Source organism: Gossypium arboreum, chromosome 11 (genome assembly GCF_025698485.1).
Source record: "Gossypium arboreum isolate Shixiya-1 chromosome 11, ASM2569848v2, whole genome shotgun sequence".
NCBI lineage: Eukaryota > Viridiplantae > Streptophyta > Magnoliopsida > Malvales > Malvaceae > Gossypium > Gossypium arboreum.
Genome location: NC_069080.1, coordinates 28366063 through 28384212, shown reverse-complemented (window position 1 = coordinate 28384212; position 18150 = coordinate 28366063). Strand labels below are relative to the sequence as shown.

General features: G+C 37.1%; 1 protein-coding gene across 1 annotated transcript; it reads right to left on the bottom strand.

Annotated features, from left to right (window-relative positions):
• Positions 1-15583: 15583 nt before the first annotated feature.
• LOC108465021 (probable NAD(P)H dehydrogenase (quinone) FQR1-like 2) lies at positions 15584-17858 on the bottom strand. The gene is made up of 2 exons (XM_017765323.2): positions 17079-17858; positions 15584-16116 (listed from the first exon to the last, which is right to left on the bottom strand). The coding sequence occupies exons 1-2, from the start codon at positions 17633-17635 to the stop codon at positions 15888-15890; spliced, it is 786 nt and encodes a 261-aa protein (XP_017620812.1). The 5' UTR covers positions 17636-17858; the 3' UTR covers positions 15584-15887.
• Positions 17859-18150: the final 292 nt, after the last annotated feature.

Here is an 18150-nt window from a genome sequence, read left to right as displayed (position 1 = left end):
ACATCAAACCTACAGGGGTTTTCACACAGCCAAGACACGCCCGTGTCCCTGGCCCGTGCCTTTCACTAGACTTAGACACGCCCATGTGATCGCTAGTGTCCAAAAACTCGAGCATTCTGTTTATGATGTCAACATGCATTTAGGGGCACACGGCCAAGACACACGTCCGTGTGCCAGGCTGTGCCCTCCACACGATTGAGACACACGGCCGTGTCTCTACCCGTGTGTTTACTACCATGCATTTTGACTTAAAATATTAGGTGCAGGGCACACACGGCCATACCACACGCCCATGGGGCGATCCGTGTGTCACACACTGTCTAGACACACGCCCGTGTGTCTACCCGTGTGGACTTTATTAGGCTATTTTCCAAGCCTTCAGTCACCCTCTAACGTCCATTCTCCCTTATGGATTCCATAATATAGATATATAACAAGGCCTGATTATATACTCAAATGTCCTCGATAAACCTCATTGCATGTAAACCTCATTTCATCGGTTTTACACATGCTAAGTTATTTCCCTTGTATCAAGGATTTCTATACTTAAAACACATTCAAGATTGACTCATTATTATAACTCATTGCCAATTGTGACCTAACCATCCCATGTGATTTGGTCATAATACATGTGTCTAAATATGAAATTTCCATATTTTATCCTCACTAGAACAATTGAACATAAGAATGCATAAATTTGTAGGTCATAACCTACTTCAAAATGAGCCAATTCCCATGGCCATATACAAGTGAATATGTATACCTTTACATGCCTTCATTTTGGAAAATCAAATAACACATATAACAAAATAAACAAAAGCCTTATACATGCCATTGAACAAAATAAAAGTGTATATATACCAAAGCTGAACTAGTTGATAGTGTGTTGACTCTCCAATGGTTTTCCAATCTTTATGAGTTCTCGAGCTCTGTAAGACAAGGAAAAGAGAGAGGTAAGCATTTATATGGTTAGTAAGCCCGAATAACTGGAAAGTAAACTTACCAAGTAATTAGCATTCAACCAACAGACATGGAATGATTTCCCTATCACATGCACTCAATTCACAAGTTAGTCAAACAACAATACACCATATAATTAATCTTAGATGAGCTCATCATTCAACATTTTCATATACTCATATAACTCATATTAGTCTCGTTGAGTTTCATGGAGATCTCGATGGATTATCCATTTACCGTTAGGTCATAAGAGCAATCATATCATGTATGCTCTCCCGTAAACCTCACATCATACTGCAGGATTACCAGTCCAGGCTAAATCCCTTATAGCGACAAACACCCTTAATGAGCTCGGATCTGAATTACCAGTCCAGGCTAAATTCAGACCCTAATCGGATTACCCGTCTGGGCTAAATCCTTAATGCACATATATTCTTCGGGAGGTTTAATCACTCAAGGAGCACCCGTCCAGGCTAGATCCTTTCTATATTGAGATCAATGGATTACCCGTTTGGGCTAAATCCTTTTCTGCAACACATGCAGGATCTCAAAACATGTAAGCCATGGTTTATGCATCGAATTTCCCTTTTTAACTTCAACCGGGACAATTATCATCTCGTCATATTTATTAATACATTTCATGAGTTTTCATGCCATCATCATATACAATTATCATACATTCATAAAACATGCATTTTGGCATATTAAGAGTTTACTTTAAGTTATTCGAACTTACCTGGTACTCGTTCTGGTATCGTGTTTCGGTTATTCCGAAACCTTTCATTTTCCTCGAAATACCTTCGAAATTTGTTCCTCGGGGTCTATAACAATAAAGATGAATCATTAGCACCCCACATTATTCTTTTCGATTCTAAATTTCACCCCCGAACAAAATGATCGTTTTGCCCTAACCTTTCACATTTTTACGATTTAGTCTCTAGGCTCGTAAAATGAAATGCATGCAATTTCTACCTTACCCAAGCCTAGCCGAATGTTTTTCCCTCTTATGGCAGCCACATTTTCCATTATTTCACATTTATACCACATACTTTACACCTTTTTCCAAAAGGTCCCTTTAGGGGTTTTTCATGAAAATCACCTAGAAAAATATGTTTAACACACATCCAACTTTCATATTCCTCCATAAAACATCAAAGAACAAACATGTCACTCATGGGTCACTTTGCAAACATGAACCCTAACTCAAAATATGGGTAGAAATGGAGAGAGTAAGCTACCAAGATTTCAAAAATACGAAGAACATTAAAAACGAGGCTAGGGAGCACTTACTATTGAGCTTGAAAATGTTGAAAACCCTAGCTATGGAGGCTTGAGAAATTTGGCTGGACAAGGGAGAAGAATGGCTGATTTTTGGCTTATTTTTCCCATTTTATTTCATTAATTACCCAAATGACCAAAATGCCATTAAGCCTTTTCTTTCAAATTTCATCCATACATGCCCATTTTTGTCCAAAAACTTAGAAATTGGGAAAATTGCTATTTAAAACCTTCTAATTAATAATCTAAAACAATTTCATGCAAATTTCTTCTAGAATCCAAGTTTTACAATTTATCCAATTTGGTCCTTATTTTCCAATTAGACACCTTACTCATAGAATTTCTTCATGAAACTTTAACACATGCATATTCTCATATTCTATACCTCATAATAACCATAAAATAAATATTTCAACGTCGGATTGGTGGTCCCAAAACCACTGTTCCGACTAGGCCCTATTTCGGGATGTTACATGTTGAGTTGCCATTGGAGGCTGAACGAGACCTGGAATCGAAGTCAGTGTAAGAGCTTTCACCTGATCAGATCGGAGAGAGCAATCCTGAACACGATGCTCCATCGACCCACATTAAATACAAGCCCCCAACTTCCTCCAAAACTCATCCAGATGGCTTCTTCCACAGTTATTACAAATTTGAATCTCAGTCGATGCAGCTGGTGCCTCAGTCCTCGGAGACCCATCAAACCTAGCCCCTTTCTTAAGGCACTAAACAGAACTGAATGGACCTGAATCCCTCCTAAGCTTACTCTGACCTTTCTCTCAGTCTCTCTTCTCGCGCTCAATTCACTTCACCTCTTCTGCTATCTTCGCCTTGTCAACCAAGGCCACAAAACTAGCTCCATTTAATGAGCTATCAAAACTCTCAGATCATACCTCAATCCTTCCACGAATGGAATAATACTTTCATAATCGTTCAGAACTAGACTGCAAACATACCGGCTCAATCTCATAAACACGGCCACAGACCTCTCACCTTGAACCAAGCCCATAAACTCGCGTCTACGAGCCTTTACATAACTCGCCTCCACATACTTTCTTTGTAACAGCCCGATTTTAGGTCTAGTCGAAACAGTGGTTTCGGAACCACAAATCCGACATAGAAAAATGTGTTTTTATTAAATTTTTATGGTATACATTTTTATGGAATTATTTTGTATCGTTTGAAAATTTTGACGTTTGGGCACTCAATTTAGTCAAAAGGACTAAATTGTAAAAAGTGAAAAAGTTGAGTTCTACATGTTAGTGGTGTCCAATTGTTATGAAATTTTAAATTGGAGGTCTTTATATGGTAATTAGACTATTGGTAAAGTTGGTGGACAAAAATGGACATGGTTAGGCATGTTTCCAAAGTTTTTCATTAAGGGCATTTTGGTTATTTAGTTATTAAAATGAATTAAAAACAAAATTAAAAGCCAATTTTTGTCCATCTTCAACCCCTTGGCCGAACTTCACATGAGGAAGACATAGCTAGGGTTTTTCAAACTTCCAAGCTCGATTGTAAGTCTATTTTAGCTCTATTTTTAATGTTCTTTCCATTTTTGAGATCCTCGCAGCTCGGTTTACCTATTTCTACCAATATTTTGAGCTAGGGTGTAACATCCCGAAATAGGGCCTAGTCAGAATAGTGATTTTGGAACCATAAATCTGGCATAAAAATATTTATTTTATTATTATTATGAGGCCTAGAATATGAGTATATGGATGTGTTAAAGTTTCATGAAGAAATTCTAAGTATAAGGTGTCCAATTAGAAATTAGGGACTAAATTGAATAAATTGCAAAACTTGGATTCTAGAAGCAATTTGTATGAAATTTGTTTAGATTATGAACTAGAAGGTCTCAGAAAGCAATTTGCCTAAATTCTAAATTTTTGGACAAAAATGGGCTTGCATGGATGAAATTTTAAAGAAAGGGCATAAGGGCATTTTGGTCATTTGTCATTTTAATGAATTAAAATGGGAAAAATCAAGCCAAAATCAGCCATTTTCTCCTTTATCCAGCCAAAAATTTGGGGTTCTCCATAGCTAGGGTTTCCAAGCTTTCCAAGCTCAATAGTAAGTGCTCCCAAGCCCCATTTTTCATGCTCTATATATTTTTGAAATCCCGGTAGCTTGCTCTCTCCATTTCTACCCATATTTCATGCTAGGGTTCATGTTTAAAAATTTACCCATGCATGATTTGGTTGTATTTTGATGGATTATGGAAGAATATGAAAGATGAATGTGTATTAAACATCTTTTCCTAGTTGATTTTTATGAAAAACCCTTATAAGGACTATTTTGCAAAAGATGTAAATGTGTGGTAGAAATGAGAAAATAATGGATAATGTGGGCTACCATAAGAAGGAAAGGTGTTCAACTATACTTGGGTAAGATAGAAAGTGCATGTGTTTCATTATACGAGCCTAGGGACTAAATCGTAATAATATGAAAGGTTAGGGGCAAAACGGTCATTTGGACCGGGGTAGATATTAAACTTGAAATGCATAATGTAGTGTATTAATGAGTTAATTTTGTTGATATAGACCCCGAGGAACAAATTCTGGAGGTCGATCGTGGTAAACTTAAGGTTTCAGAATAACCGAAACATAACTCTGAAACGAATACCAAGTAAGTTCGGATAACTTAAAGTAAACCCCTAATATGTATAATTGTATGAATTATGAATGCATGATGATTGCATCTATTATCGGTATGAAATATCATAGAAATGCATATTTGATGATAACATGTGAAAAATGTCTCAGTTGAGGTTGAAAAAGGGAATTCGATGGATAAACCCTCATTGACATGTGAACTAAGATCCTGCATGTGTTGCAGTAAGGATTTAGCCCGGACGGGTAATCTGTGATCTCAAGTATGAAAAGGACCTAACCCGGATGGGTGTTCCTTTAATGATCAAGCCTCCCGAAGAATATGTGTGCATTATGGATTTAGCCCGGACGGGTAATCCGATTAGGGTCTTAATTTAGCCTGGACTGGTAATTCAAATCTGAGCTCATTAAGGGTGTTTGTCGCTATAAGGGATTTAGCCTGGACTGGTAATCCCGACATCATCTTATGAGTTCATGATATGGGGGATTTAGCCTGGACTAGTAATCCTGCCATGAGATGTGAGGTTCACAGGAGTGCATATATGTGAAATGATCATTCGTAAGAATTGACGGATAATGGGTATTCCATCGATATTTCCTAGAAACTCAACGGGATTAATATGATGTATGTCAATAAGGTGATGAATGATGAGCTCATCTACATAAATTACATGATGCTTTGACATGTAACTAACTCATTGATTGAGTGCATATGATAGGGAACCGTTTAATAATTGATGGTTTCATGATTTAAATATGGATGTATGCTAATTACTTGGTAAGTTTACTTTCCAATTATTTGAGCTTACTAAGTATGAAAATGCTTATCCCTCTCTTTTTCCCTATCTCACAATGCTCGAGGACTCATAAGGACTGGAAGACAATTGGAGAGTCAACACACTATCAACTAAAGAAGCTTTGGCATGAAGACTCTATTTATTTTGTTCAATGGGATGTATAGTATTTTTTTTTTTAGTATTTTGTTATATGTGTCATTTGATTTTCCAAATGAAGGCATGTAAAAATATGTTTATCTCTTTGTATATAAGCAGGCTATGACCTATGATTTTATGCATGGTTTTTAATTACAAATTATGGGTTGCTATCAATTGGCAATGAGTCACATGAATGAGCCAATTTCGGATGGATTAAAGTAACATGGGAACCCATAACACTAAAGGATTAATCATTTATGTATGAAACCAATGATATGAGGTTTCCATACAACTATTTTCATTAAGATTATTTACAAGTGTAAAATTATGTTTTCTCTCAAACTTGGTAACCACTAGACACAAGTAGTAGAAAGGGGTGACTAAAGGCTTGGAAAATAGCCTAATAGAGTCCACATGGTTGGACACACGGGCGTGTGTCTAGGCCGTGTGTGACACACGGTTCCCTCCCACGGGCATGTGTCATGGTCGTGTGTCCCCTGCACTTAAAATTTTAGGACAAAGTTGTACACGGGTGTGCCACACGGGCGTGCGCCATGGTTGTGTTAAAATGACAGTGTCGTCCACAGGCAGGCAGCATGGGCATGTGCCATGGCCGTGTTGATAAGTCAGTGTCACCCACGGCTGAAGGGCATGGGCATGCCCCAAGTCACATGGGCGTTTGAGTCCACACGGCCCACCTACACTGGCGTGTGACACTTTATGTTACGAAAAATTTTCTGAGGAGCCCAAGGTTAATCGAGCGTGCCCGTATTTGTCCCGCACTGCCTCTTGATATGTTATAGGTCCTGAAGGCCTATATAAGGGACGAGTGTTCATGGATGACAAGCTTAAAATTTGAGTAAAACTTGGTGACCCAATTTGGTACGTTTCAAAATGAAAAGTCCTGGTAATGCCTCGAACCCTATCCCGGCGTCGGGTACGGGTGAGGGGTGTTACATAGGGTTTATATTTAAAATTTTACCCATGGATGAAATGCATGTATTTTGATGTTTTATGGAAGAATATGAATGTTTGGACTATGATAAACAACTTTTACTAAGTGATTTTTGTTGAAATTGCATAAAAGGACTAGTTTGTAAAAAAGTGTAAAATGTGTGTAAGTGTGTGATTTAATGCAAATTGTGGACTGCTATAGTTATGAAAATGGTTCAGCTAAGCTTAAAATACAAGGAAATTGAATAAAAATCATTTCCCGAACCTAGGGGTAAAATTGTAATTTTGTGAAACTTTAAGGGCAAAATTTTAAATTTTTCCATAGGATGTTTTTGGGTTAATTTGAATAATGTGAGCATTTTAATAAGCCAAATGTATTATTATAGACCAAAAAAGACGTGGAATCGACCTTGATCGGGGAAAGGAAAAGATTATGGACTAAGTTGCAAAATTTCTATATTTTGTACCGAGGTAAGTTTGTATGTAAATAATATTTCGATCCTTTTTTTATTATCTTTTGTTACTATATGAGATGTGGCTGCCTATAGAATGACCAATTGATGTAAACTACGAATTGGGATTGACTAAGAAAGAGTTAGTAAAATGTTGAAAAGTAAAGAATTTCCCGATTGAATCTTCAGAATAGAAGAGATACTAATATTTCGTTGTGAGAACACATGTGTAGTACTAAGTGCAGGCTACTATGTGTATTAGATGGTTAGGTCACGTGTGTAGTACTAAGTGCAGGCTACTACGTGTAGCGGATCGATAGGTCGTATGTGTAGTACTAAGTGCAGGCTACTATGCGTACCCGTTAACTTCGATCACGTGTGTAGTACTAAGTGCAGGCTATTACATGTATCAGATGGATAAGTCACGTGTGTAGTACTAAGTGCAGGCTACTACGTGTACCAGATTGATAGGTCGCATGTGTAGTACTAAGTGCAGGCTACTATGCGTACCAGAGAGCTTCGGTTACAAGGGTGGTATATACACAGGCCACCGGGTATCTGTTATTATTCCGATGAGTTCAATGGGAAATTTACTAAATGAAAATACATATGTACATGACTATGTGATGAATAAGTGCAGGTATATCGATGTGAAAAGTTGTGAGCAATGTGCTCGATAGTTGAGTGAAGCTTTTGGTAAGATAGAATGGAGTAAGTGAAATTATGTAAAAATGAAATTTTGTAATAAAACAGTTTTGGACAGCAGTAGTTGTGTGACTTTGAAAAATCACCAAAAATGGTAGAAATTGAATTAGAGGTTGAATAAGATATAAAATTAAATCTTAATGAGTTTATTTTCTCATAAAAGAAACGGTGAAGGCAAAAGAATTTCATATTCTTTGATAATTGGATTTTTGTGAGACAGGGTCAGAATGATTTTGGAATCCCCTATTCTGGTTTGGGAAAATCATTAAAAATTGTAAAAAAATAATTATGGGTCATAATTTGTATGCTTAAAATCCTTAATGAGTCTATTTTCAAGAGGAATTGACGAGGACAGCATCCGAGATCTGTACCATGAGATAAATAATTTTTAATGAAGAAAGATTGGAACTATCGGACAGTGAAACAGGTGTATCTTTAATGAATAAACTGTACTAATTGACTAAACAAAAAATTCTGAAATTTTTATTGTATGAATATATGTGAGGCTAGTTTTTTGGAAAATTAGATTTTTTTAATTTTGAGTCCCGTACCAAGAGATAAATAATTTTTAGTAAAGAGAGGTTGGAATTGTTGGACAGTGAAACAGGGGTAAATTTAATGAATAAACTGTACTAATTGACTAAACCAAAAATTCTGAAAATTTTATGATAAGAATATATGTGAGTGTAGTTTTTTTAAAAATTAACGGATCTTAATTTGGAGTTCCATAGCTCTAGATATAAATAATTTAGTGACTGTGACTCAAGAAAATAGCTTAACCTGAAAATGAGTAATTATACAATTATGATTGTTTTACCTTGAGAATCATGTTGACAAATTGTTTATTATTTACATACTTACTTACTAAGTTTTATGCTTACTCTCTTTCCTTTCTTTTTTCTTATAGTGTCACCAAGCCAGCTCGGGGTTCGGAGATCGTTGGAGATCCATTCACACTATCAACACTCTTTTGGTATTTTGAAAACAATATTTTGGATTATGGCATGTATAGAGGACTTAGTTATTTTGTTTTATGTCATAATTAATTAGGCCTAAAATGTTAGCCTTCAATATTTGATAGCTCATTTTGTATATGACCATTGATATTAATTAATATCGCTCAAGCTATAAGGTATGAGGGTGCATGATTAAGTATGAAATTTGAATTGTTTTAACTTGGATATATAAAAAAAATTCTACGTTATGGTTTCGTAGGATTGCATGTGTTATGTTCTGATAAGATCTCGTACCTTGTTCTGGCGTAGAACATGGGTAACGGGCGTTACACTTTAGTGGTCTCAGAGCTATAGTTTAGTCGGTTCTGAGATTTACGTAGCGTGTGTGAAAATCTATCTATATATGCCATAAATATACTATGATAGTGTGATGACTCCTGACAATTTAAATTTTGTTTTCATATAGTAAATGGATCCCGACCGAGCTGTAGCTGACGATGTAGAAAGTAATGCGTCGGTTCCTGCACAAGGGACCGCGCCAGCTGAGAGTAGACCTGAGACACTTGATCAGGGAGATGGGGCTCGGGAAGCCTTTCTTCGTATGATGAATAATTGGTATACAAAATTTGTTCGAGCACATCCGAATGCTCAACCTCCTCCACCCCCACCTATTCCCCAACCGGTTCCTGTAGTTCCTCAAGGTGCCGTAATGGTAAGATTGAACAAGCCTCTGGTTGATAAAATTCGAAAGCAAGAGGCTGAAGAATCCAGGGCTAATATAGATGATGATCCCGAGAAAGCAGAGTTTTGGCTTGAGAATTCTATCAGGTATTTGATGAGCTTTCTTGCACTCTTAAAGAATGTTTAAAATGTGCTATATCTTTACTAAGGGATTCAGCATATCATTGGTGGAAGACACTGGTATCTGTGGCTCCGAAAGAAAAAGTTACATGGGATTTTTTCCAAGAGGAATTCAGAAAGAAGTACATAAGCCAAAGGTTCATTGATCAGAAACGAAAAGAGTTTTTGAGCTGAAACAAGGTAAAATGTCTGTGGCAGAATATGAACGTGAATTCGTTCGACTTAGCAAGTATGCCCAGGAGTGCGTGTCTACCGAAGCTATTATGTGCAAGAGGTTTGAGGATGGGTTAAATGAAGACATCAGACTATTAGTTGGGATCTTAGAGTTGAAAGAGTTTGTGGTATTGGTCGATCTAGCTGGTAAAGTCGAAGAACTGAACAAAGAAAAGAGAAAAGCTGTGATTGAAGCCAGAGATGCAAGAAAGAGGCCAATGAGTAAGTCGTTCCAATCTCAGTCAAAGAAGTCCAAAGAGATGAATTCTCGATTGACGGTTTTAGCCAGATATTCGCACTGAGATTGTGGGAGATCATATTCGGGTTCTAAAACTCAAGCTACTTCAATGGCAAGTGTGGACAACGTAAGGCCTAATAGACTTGAGTGTCAACATTGTGGTAAGCATCATCAAGGTGAGTGTTGGGCAATTAGCCAAGCTTGTTTCAGGTGTGGTTCTCGAGAACATTATATCAAAGACTGTCCAAAAAGGGTTGAAGAAGAAAAATATCAGAATGTGAGATAGACTAGCACTACTAATAGAAGTAGACCTCCGAGAAATACTGGAAGTGGAGCTAATAGTAAAAGTGTGATGAAGGATTCAACTAGGAGATCAGAAGCTAGAGCACCTGCTAGAGCTTATGCCATACGTGCTCATGAGGAGGCATCATCTCCCGATGTGATTACTGGTACATTTTCTCTTTATGATACTATTGTTATTTCATTGATTGATCCTGGATTTACCTATTCATATGTTTGCGAGAATTTAGTATCTAGTAAGATTTTGCCTGTAAAGCTTACTGAATTTATGATTAAAGTCTCAAACCCTTAGGCAAATATGTGTTAGTAGATAAGGTTTGCAAGAATTTTCCTTTGATGATTCAAGGTCACTATTTTCTAGCTAATCTAATGTTGTTACTATTTGATGAGTTTGATGTCATTCTGGGTATGAATTGGTTGACATTACATGATGCCAAGGTAAGTTGTAGACAGAAAACACTTGAGTTGAAATGTGAAAATGGTGAGATTCTTTGGGTTGAAACAGATGAATCAAATAAATTGCTTATGGTGATTTCGCACATGTCTGCTCAAAGATACATGAGAAAAGGGTGTGAAGCTTATCTTGCATGTGTATTGAATACCGGGATGTCTGAGTCGAGGCTTGAATTAGTGTCGGTAGCCTGTGAATTCCTGGATGTATTTCCAGAAGAATTGCTTGGGTTGCCTCCGATTAAAGAGGTAGAGTTTGCCATTGATTTGTTGCCTGGGACTGCACCGATCTCAATTGCTCCGTATAGAATGGCTCCGACTGAATTGAAAAAATTAAAGGCTCAGTTGCGAGAGTTAACAGATAAGGGGTTTGTGAGACCGAGTTTCTCTCCCTGGGGTGATCTCGTATTGTTTGTAAAGGAAAAAGACAGATCTATGAGACTTTGTATTGACCACCGACAGCTCAACAAAGTGACTATAAAGAACAAATATCCGTTGCCAAGAATTGATGATTTGTTCGACCAGTTGAAAGGGGTAACAGTGTTTTCAAAGATAGATTTGAGATCCGGTTACTATCAATTGAGAGATAAAGAGTCAGATGTGCCAAAAACCGCTTTCAGAACGAGGTATGGACACTATGAATTTCTTGTGATGCCTTTCGGTTTAACTAATGCTCTGACCATTTTTATGGATTTGATTAACTGAATTTTTCGGCCATATTTGGATAAGTTTGTGGTTGTGTTCATAGATGACATATTGATTTATTCTCGAGATAAGTCCAAGCATGCCGAACACTTGAAACGGTATTACAGATTTTGAGAGAAAAGAAATTGTTCGCTAAATTCAGTAAAAGTGAATTTTGGCTCCATAAAGTTGGATTTTTGGGACATCTAGTTTCAGGTGATGGTATTAAGGTTGATTCAAGCAAAGTTTCAGCGATTGTTGATTTGGAACCTCCAAAGAATGTAACCGAGGTTAGAAGCTTTTTAGGTTTACCCGGATATTATCGACACTTTGTTGAGGGATTCTCGATGATTGCCTCTCCTATGACTAAGTTGCTGCAAAAGAGTGTTAAGTTCTATTGGATTGAAAAGTGTCAGCAAAGTTTTGAGAAGTTGAAAATGCGATTGACAGAAGCACCAGTGTTAGTGCAACCCGAGTCGGGTAAAAAGTTTGTGATCTATAGTGATGCGTCATTAATTGGTCTTGGTTGTGTGTTGATGCAAGAAGGTAAAGTGGTAGCTTATGCCTTGAGACAGTTGAAACCGCATGAGAAGAATTACTCGACGCACGATTTGGAATTGGCTGCCATTGTTTTTGCTTTGAAGATTTGGCGTCATTATTTGTGCGGTGAGAAATGTTAATCTTTACTGATCACAAAAGTTTGAAGTATCTAATGAATCAAAGGGATTTGAATTTGCGACAACGGAGATGGCTCGAACTATTTGAAAGATTATGAGCTAATGATTGACTATCATCTGGGGAAAGTGAATATAGTCGCAGATGCCTTGAGCAGAAAATACTTGGTTGCTTTGAGAGCAATGAGTACAAGTTTGGGTATGTATGATGATGGTTCGATTTTGGCCGAGTTGAGGGCTAGGCCGTTATTTCTTCAGCAAATTTCTAAAGCTTAGAAGAATGACAGTAATTTGCAAGGCAAGCGAGCTCAATGTGAATCGGGTTGTAACTCAGAATTTCGAATTGGACCAGATGATTGCTTAATGTTCCATGATCGAGTATGTGTATCGAAAAATACTGAATTGATTCAGAAGATTTTATATGAGGCACAAAGTGGTAGTTTGTCAGTTCATCCTAGCAGCACAAAAATGTATAATGATTTGAAGAAATTATATTGGTGGCCGGGTATGAAAAGAGATATTTCTGAGTTTGTATCAAAGTGTTTGATCTGTCAACAAGTGAAAGCCGAACATCAGGTGCCTTCGGGTTTACTTCAGCCAGTGATGGTTTCCAAGTGGAAATGGGACAAAATCATGATGGATTTTGTGACAGGTTTGCCTCTGACTCCGAAAAAGAAAGATGTCGTTTGGGTTGTGGTTGATAGATTGACGAAATCGGCTCACTTTATACCGGTACGTACCGACTACTCACTTGATAAGTTGGCTAAATTGTATATTGCTGAAATTATGAGATTGCACGGAGTACCTATGTCTATTATTTCGAATAGAGACCCAAGATTTACTTCGAGGTTTTGGAAAAAGTTGCAAGAAGCCTTGGGCACGAAATTGAATTTTAGTACTGCGTTTCATCCCCAAGCTGACGGTCAATCCGAAAGGGTAATTCAAATTCTTAAAGACATGCTTCGATGTTGTGTTTTAGAATTCGAAGGTAGTTGGGAGAAATACCTACCACTAGTTGAATTTGCTTACAACAATAGTTTTCAGTCGAGTATAAACATGGCACCTTATGAGGCATTGTATGGCCGCAAGTGCCGAACACCTTTGTATTGGACTGAGCTTAGCGAGACACAGATTCACGGAGTTGATTTGGTTAAGGAAATCGAAGAGAAAGTAAGAGTAATTCGAGATTGTTTGAAAGCTGTTTCCAATAAACAGAAATCATATGTAGATTTGAAAAGAAAAGAAATTGAGTTTCAAGTTAGAGATAAAGTATTTTTGAAAGTGTCCCCATGGAAGAAAGTTCTCAGATTTGGCCGGAAAGGCAAGTTGAGTCCACGTTTTATTGGGTCGTATGAGGTTATTAAAAGAGTAGGGCCAGTGGCATATCGGTTAGCTTTGCCGACAGAGTTGGAAAAGATCCATAATGTGTTTCATGTGTCGATGCTGTGACGTTATCATTCCGATCCTTCACATGTGATTCCTCTAACAGAGATTGAGATTCGACCGGATATGACCTACGATGAAGAACCGATTAAGATTTTGGCTCGGGAAATTAAACAGTTGAGAAATAAAAGTATAGCCTTAGTAAAAGTATTGTGGCAAAGGCATGGAGTAGAGGAGACTATGTGGGAACCAGAGGAAGCCATGAGGAAACAGTACCCAAATCTCTTTACCGGTAAGACTTTCGGGACGAAAATCCTTAAAGGGGGGAGAGTTGTAACAACTCGATTTTGGGTCTAGTCGGAACAGTGGTTTCGGGACCACAAATCTGACATAGAAAAATTTGTTTTTATAATATTTTTATGGTCTACATTTTTATGGAATTATTTTGTAAAAATTTCGTTCGAAAATTTTGACGTTTGGGCACTCAATTTAGTCAAAAGGACTAAAATTATAAAAAGTGCAAAAGTTGAGTTGTACATGTTAGAGGTGTCCAATTGTTATGAAATTTTAAATTGGAGGTCCTTATATGGCAATTAGACCATTGGTTAAGTTGGTGGACAAAAATGGACATGTTTGGGCATGTTTCCAAAGTTTTTCATTAAGGGCATTTTGGTCATTTAGTTATTAAAATGAATTAAAAACAAAATTAAAAGCCAATTTTTGTCCATCTTCAACCCCATGGCTGAATTTCACATGAGGAAGACATAGCTAGGGTTTTTCAAACTTCCAAGCTCGATTTTAAGTCCGTTTTAGCTCCGTTTTTAATGTTCTTTACATTTTTTAGATCCTCGTAGCTCGGTTTACCTATTTCTACCAATATTTTGAGCTAGGGTTTATATTTAAAATTTTACCCATGGATTACATGCATGTATTTTGATGTTTTATGGAAGAATATGAATGTTTGGAGAGTGATAAACAACTTTTACTAAGTGATTTTTGTTGAAATTGCATAAAAGGACTAGTTTGTAAAAAAGTGTAAAATGTGTGTAAGTGTGTGATTTAATGCAAATTGTGGACTGATATAGTTATGAAAATGATTCGAATAAGCCTAAAATACAAGGAAATTGAATAAAAATTATTTCCCGAACCTAGGGAAAAATCGTAATTTTGTGAAACTTTAGGGGCAAAATTGTAAATTTTGCCATAGGATGTTTTTGGGTTATTGAATAATGTGAGCATTTTAATAAGTCAAATGTGTTATTATAGACCAAGAAATACGTGGAATCGACCTTGATCGGGGAAAGGAAAAGATTGTGGACTAAGTTGCAAAATTTCTATATTTTGCACCAACGTAAGTTTGTATGTAAATAATATTTCGATCCTTTTTTTTATTATCTTTTGTTACTATATGAGATGTGGCTGCCTATAGAATGATCAATTGATGTAAACTATGAATTGGGATTGACTAAGAACGAGTTAGTAAAATGTTGAAAAGTGAAGAATTTCCCGATTGAATCTTCGGAATAGAAGAGATACAAATGATCCGTTGTGAAAACACATGTGTAGTACCAAATTTTTTGCGGACCAGCCTAAAAATTTATTCGCCCCACGCTTACGCAAAGGGTGTCGTCGGGAGGGAAGAGATCGAGGCAATGGTAAAGAAAATATTTGATGAAGGGAGAAAAATAAGAGACAGAGTGAAAAGTTAAAACATAGTGCAGAGAAGGCTTGGATGAAGGGTGGATCTTCGTATAATGCACTTGCTGGATTGATGAAACGATGTCTGTTTTTGAATAACTAGAAGGCAGAAGCAGAAAAAATCACAAAAATTAGCAAATCTAAATCATTTACAGGGAAAAAAAAATCATGCACTTAGAGATTCGCAGACAGGTTGAGTATGCCAATTCATCTCATCTTTATCCACCAGAGACAGACAAATGAAATTTCTTTTATTAAATCAAAGCTTGTGGTGAATTACACAATGGAAATTATACAAACCAAAAATCCCGATGGCCACATATGATACATCTTATTTGATAAGACAAGACACAAGAAGATCAAATCATGTACATCTTTCTCAACTGAATGGAATTGACAAAAAGAAATGGTGAAATAAATACCAATATAAGTGACATCTCTCATGCTGAGAAATGGCAAGACCAAGGACAAATTCAAACACAATTCACCTAATGAACAATCAACAAAGTATGCGACCCTCAAGTGTGGGGAATGTCAAGCTTGACAAAGCCTCTTGACCACACCAGCCATGTACTTTCCCTGATGCTCTGCAAGCCCAAGCTCAGTTTCAGTTGGTTCTCTTGTGCCATCACCTGCATAAACTCCAGCACCGTACGGAGAACCTCCTCGTATGGAATCCATCTTGAACATACCAGCTCCAAAAGTGTAGCCAATAGGAACAAACAGCATTCCATGGTGTGCCAACTGCGTTATTGCCGTCCAACTGAACCAGAGGGAAGCACAAGAAATGCATAAATCTTCTTAAATATTTTAAATACTACATTGGTCAAGGACCAAAAAAAAAATCACAGGAAGAGATAATCCTGATGTACAAATTGTATGAAAGCTGATAAGTGATAAATTAGGACAAAAAGCGCCATGAATCCTCTGGAAATGCAGAGAGCATCTTGTATTGATAATAAACCAATAAAGTATAAAATACTGAAACACAAAAGAGAAGGAAACCAATAACACTATAGAAAGAAACATCCACTCAACATTTTCAAGCCTAAAAGGCTTCTATAGATCAGATTAAATTCTCATGTCAGACAAACTTCATCTTCCAGTGAGCATAAACATCGACATTAAAATCATCTACTTTAAATGGTAAAAACCTAGCCATGAGTAAAACTGGAAGCAATTGTCTTACGTTTTAATCTAAGCTAAGAGTTAAACCGTAGTTGTTTAAAATAAAACCTACAAATTAAAGGATTCAGCATACTTGTAATAGAAAGAACAAAGCCTCTGAAATGCAACCAAAACCATCCAACTTACGCAGATTCAAGATAAATCTTAGCACTTACAAGTAAACATAAATTTATAGGATAAGTTTACTATTATAGCCAACTTGTATCTTCATCTATTTGATCTCATGAGACATCTACCATAACTTGTAACCTCTGAGCTAAACGATAAACACTTTGTTCAACTCTAGATGTCAAACTAGGTAACATGAATCATCTACGAGGTATTTTCCATGATCCAACTTTCTTAGATTTCTCTTGTGAGATAACAAATTCAGGAAAGAACAAAGGTAAAGAGAAGGAAAACGACATTATTGATGAAAATTTCTCTGCTGATGTGGAGGGGTTTGGGGAGCAATGTATTATCTAAAGTAACCAAATTTATGGAAATTGTCGACCATTGCAACAAAAACAGAGAAAGTTAATCAAAATTCCAACTTACGCGGTGGCCTCTTGGCCGCCTCCTTGAGTTCCAGTACTAACAAAGAACCCAGCTGGCTTCCCGGCCAGAGTCTGCTCCTTCCAAAGCTGTCCACTGGAATCGAAAAACGCCTTCATCTGAGCCGCCATACAGCCAAACCTCGTCGGAAACCCAAACAGAACCCCATCCGCCTCCGCCAATTCCGCCGCTTTAATCTCTGGAACCTCGGGGTTTTTCGACGGCACCTTCATATGGTCCAGCACATCATCCGGGAGCGTCTCGGGAACCCGATAAAGAACCGCTTCTACACCTTCCACGCCGTCGACCCCTTTCTTCATCCGCTTGGCCAGTTTCTCCACGTGACCATACATGGAGTAGTAAACAATAAAGATTTTTAAAGTGGCGGTAACTGATTGCGCATTCGTAGAATTCACAGCTACACTGGCAGTTTCGTGAGTTTCTTCATCGGCTTCGATGGGTGCGTTGTTGGTGGCGGTAGTGGCAGTGGCAGTGGCAGAGCCTTCGGCAGAGGAAGGTTGTCTCTTTTTGCTTGGGACACAACCTCCGCCTTTGCCCATGGAGGATTAAGGGAAACTGGGAGTAGACTTATGGGCAAAAATAAAAGCTTGAGGATTAATGAAAAGGCTTAACCTTACTTTCTTTTTGTATTCAAACTCCAAACATAGATGAAGAAGAAGATTCGCTGTTTCGCACGCTTTTTTACCAACTTATAAATATAATATCTATTTGGCTTAAACATTCAAATGGTGCCCCAAGTTATTCACTATTATCACTTTCATACCTAAAAAGTTTTAGGATATTACTTGAAATTCACCACTTTTATCATCCCTGCATCTCAGCCGTTTATAGTATATGTACACTTATTTTTATTATTATAAATCTAATCTATGACTAATCTAAATTAGTATTCAACCACTCAATTGAGTTATAGTTTAGGAAGTTTTATGCATTTAGCCTTAAAATGTATTAATATTCTTTTTGACACAATTAATAATATCGTTTTATTTGGTTAAAATATGTCACAACTCCATGTATTTTTCAAAATTAGGAATTTAGTCTCTGTATTTATATT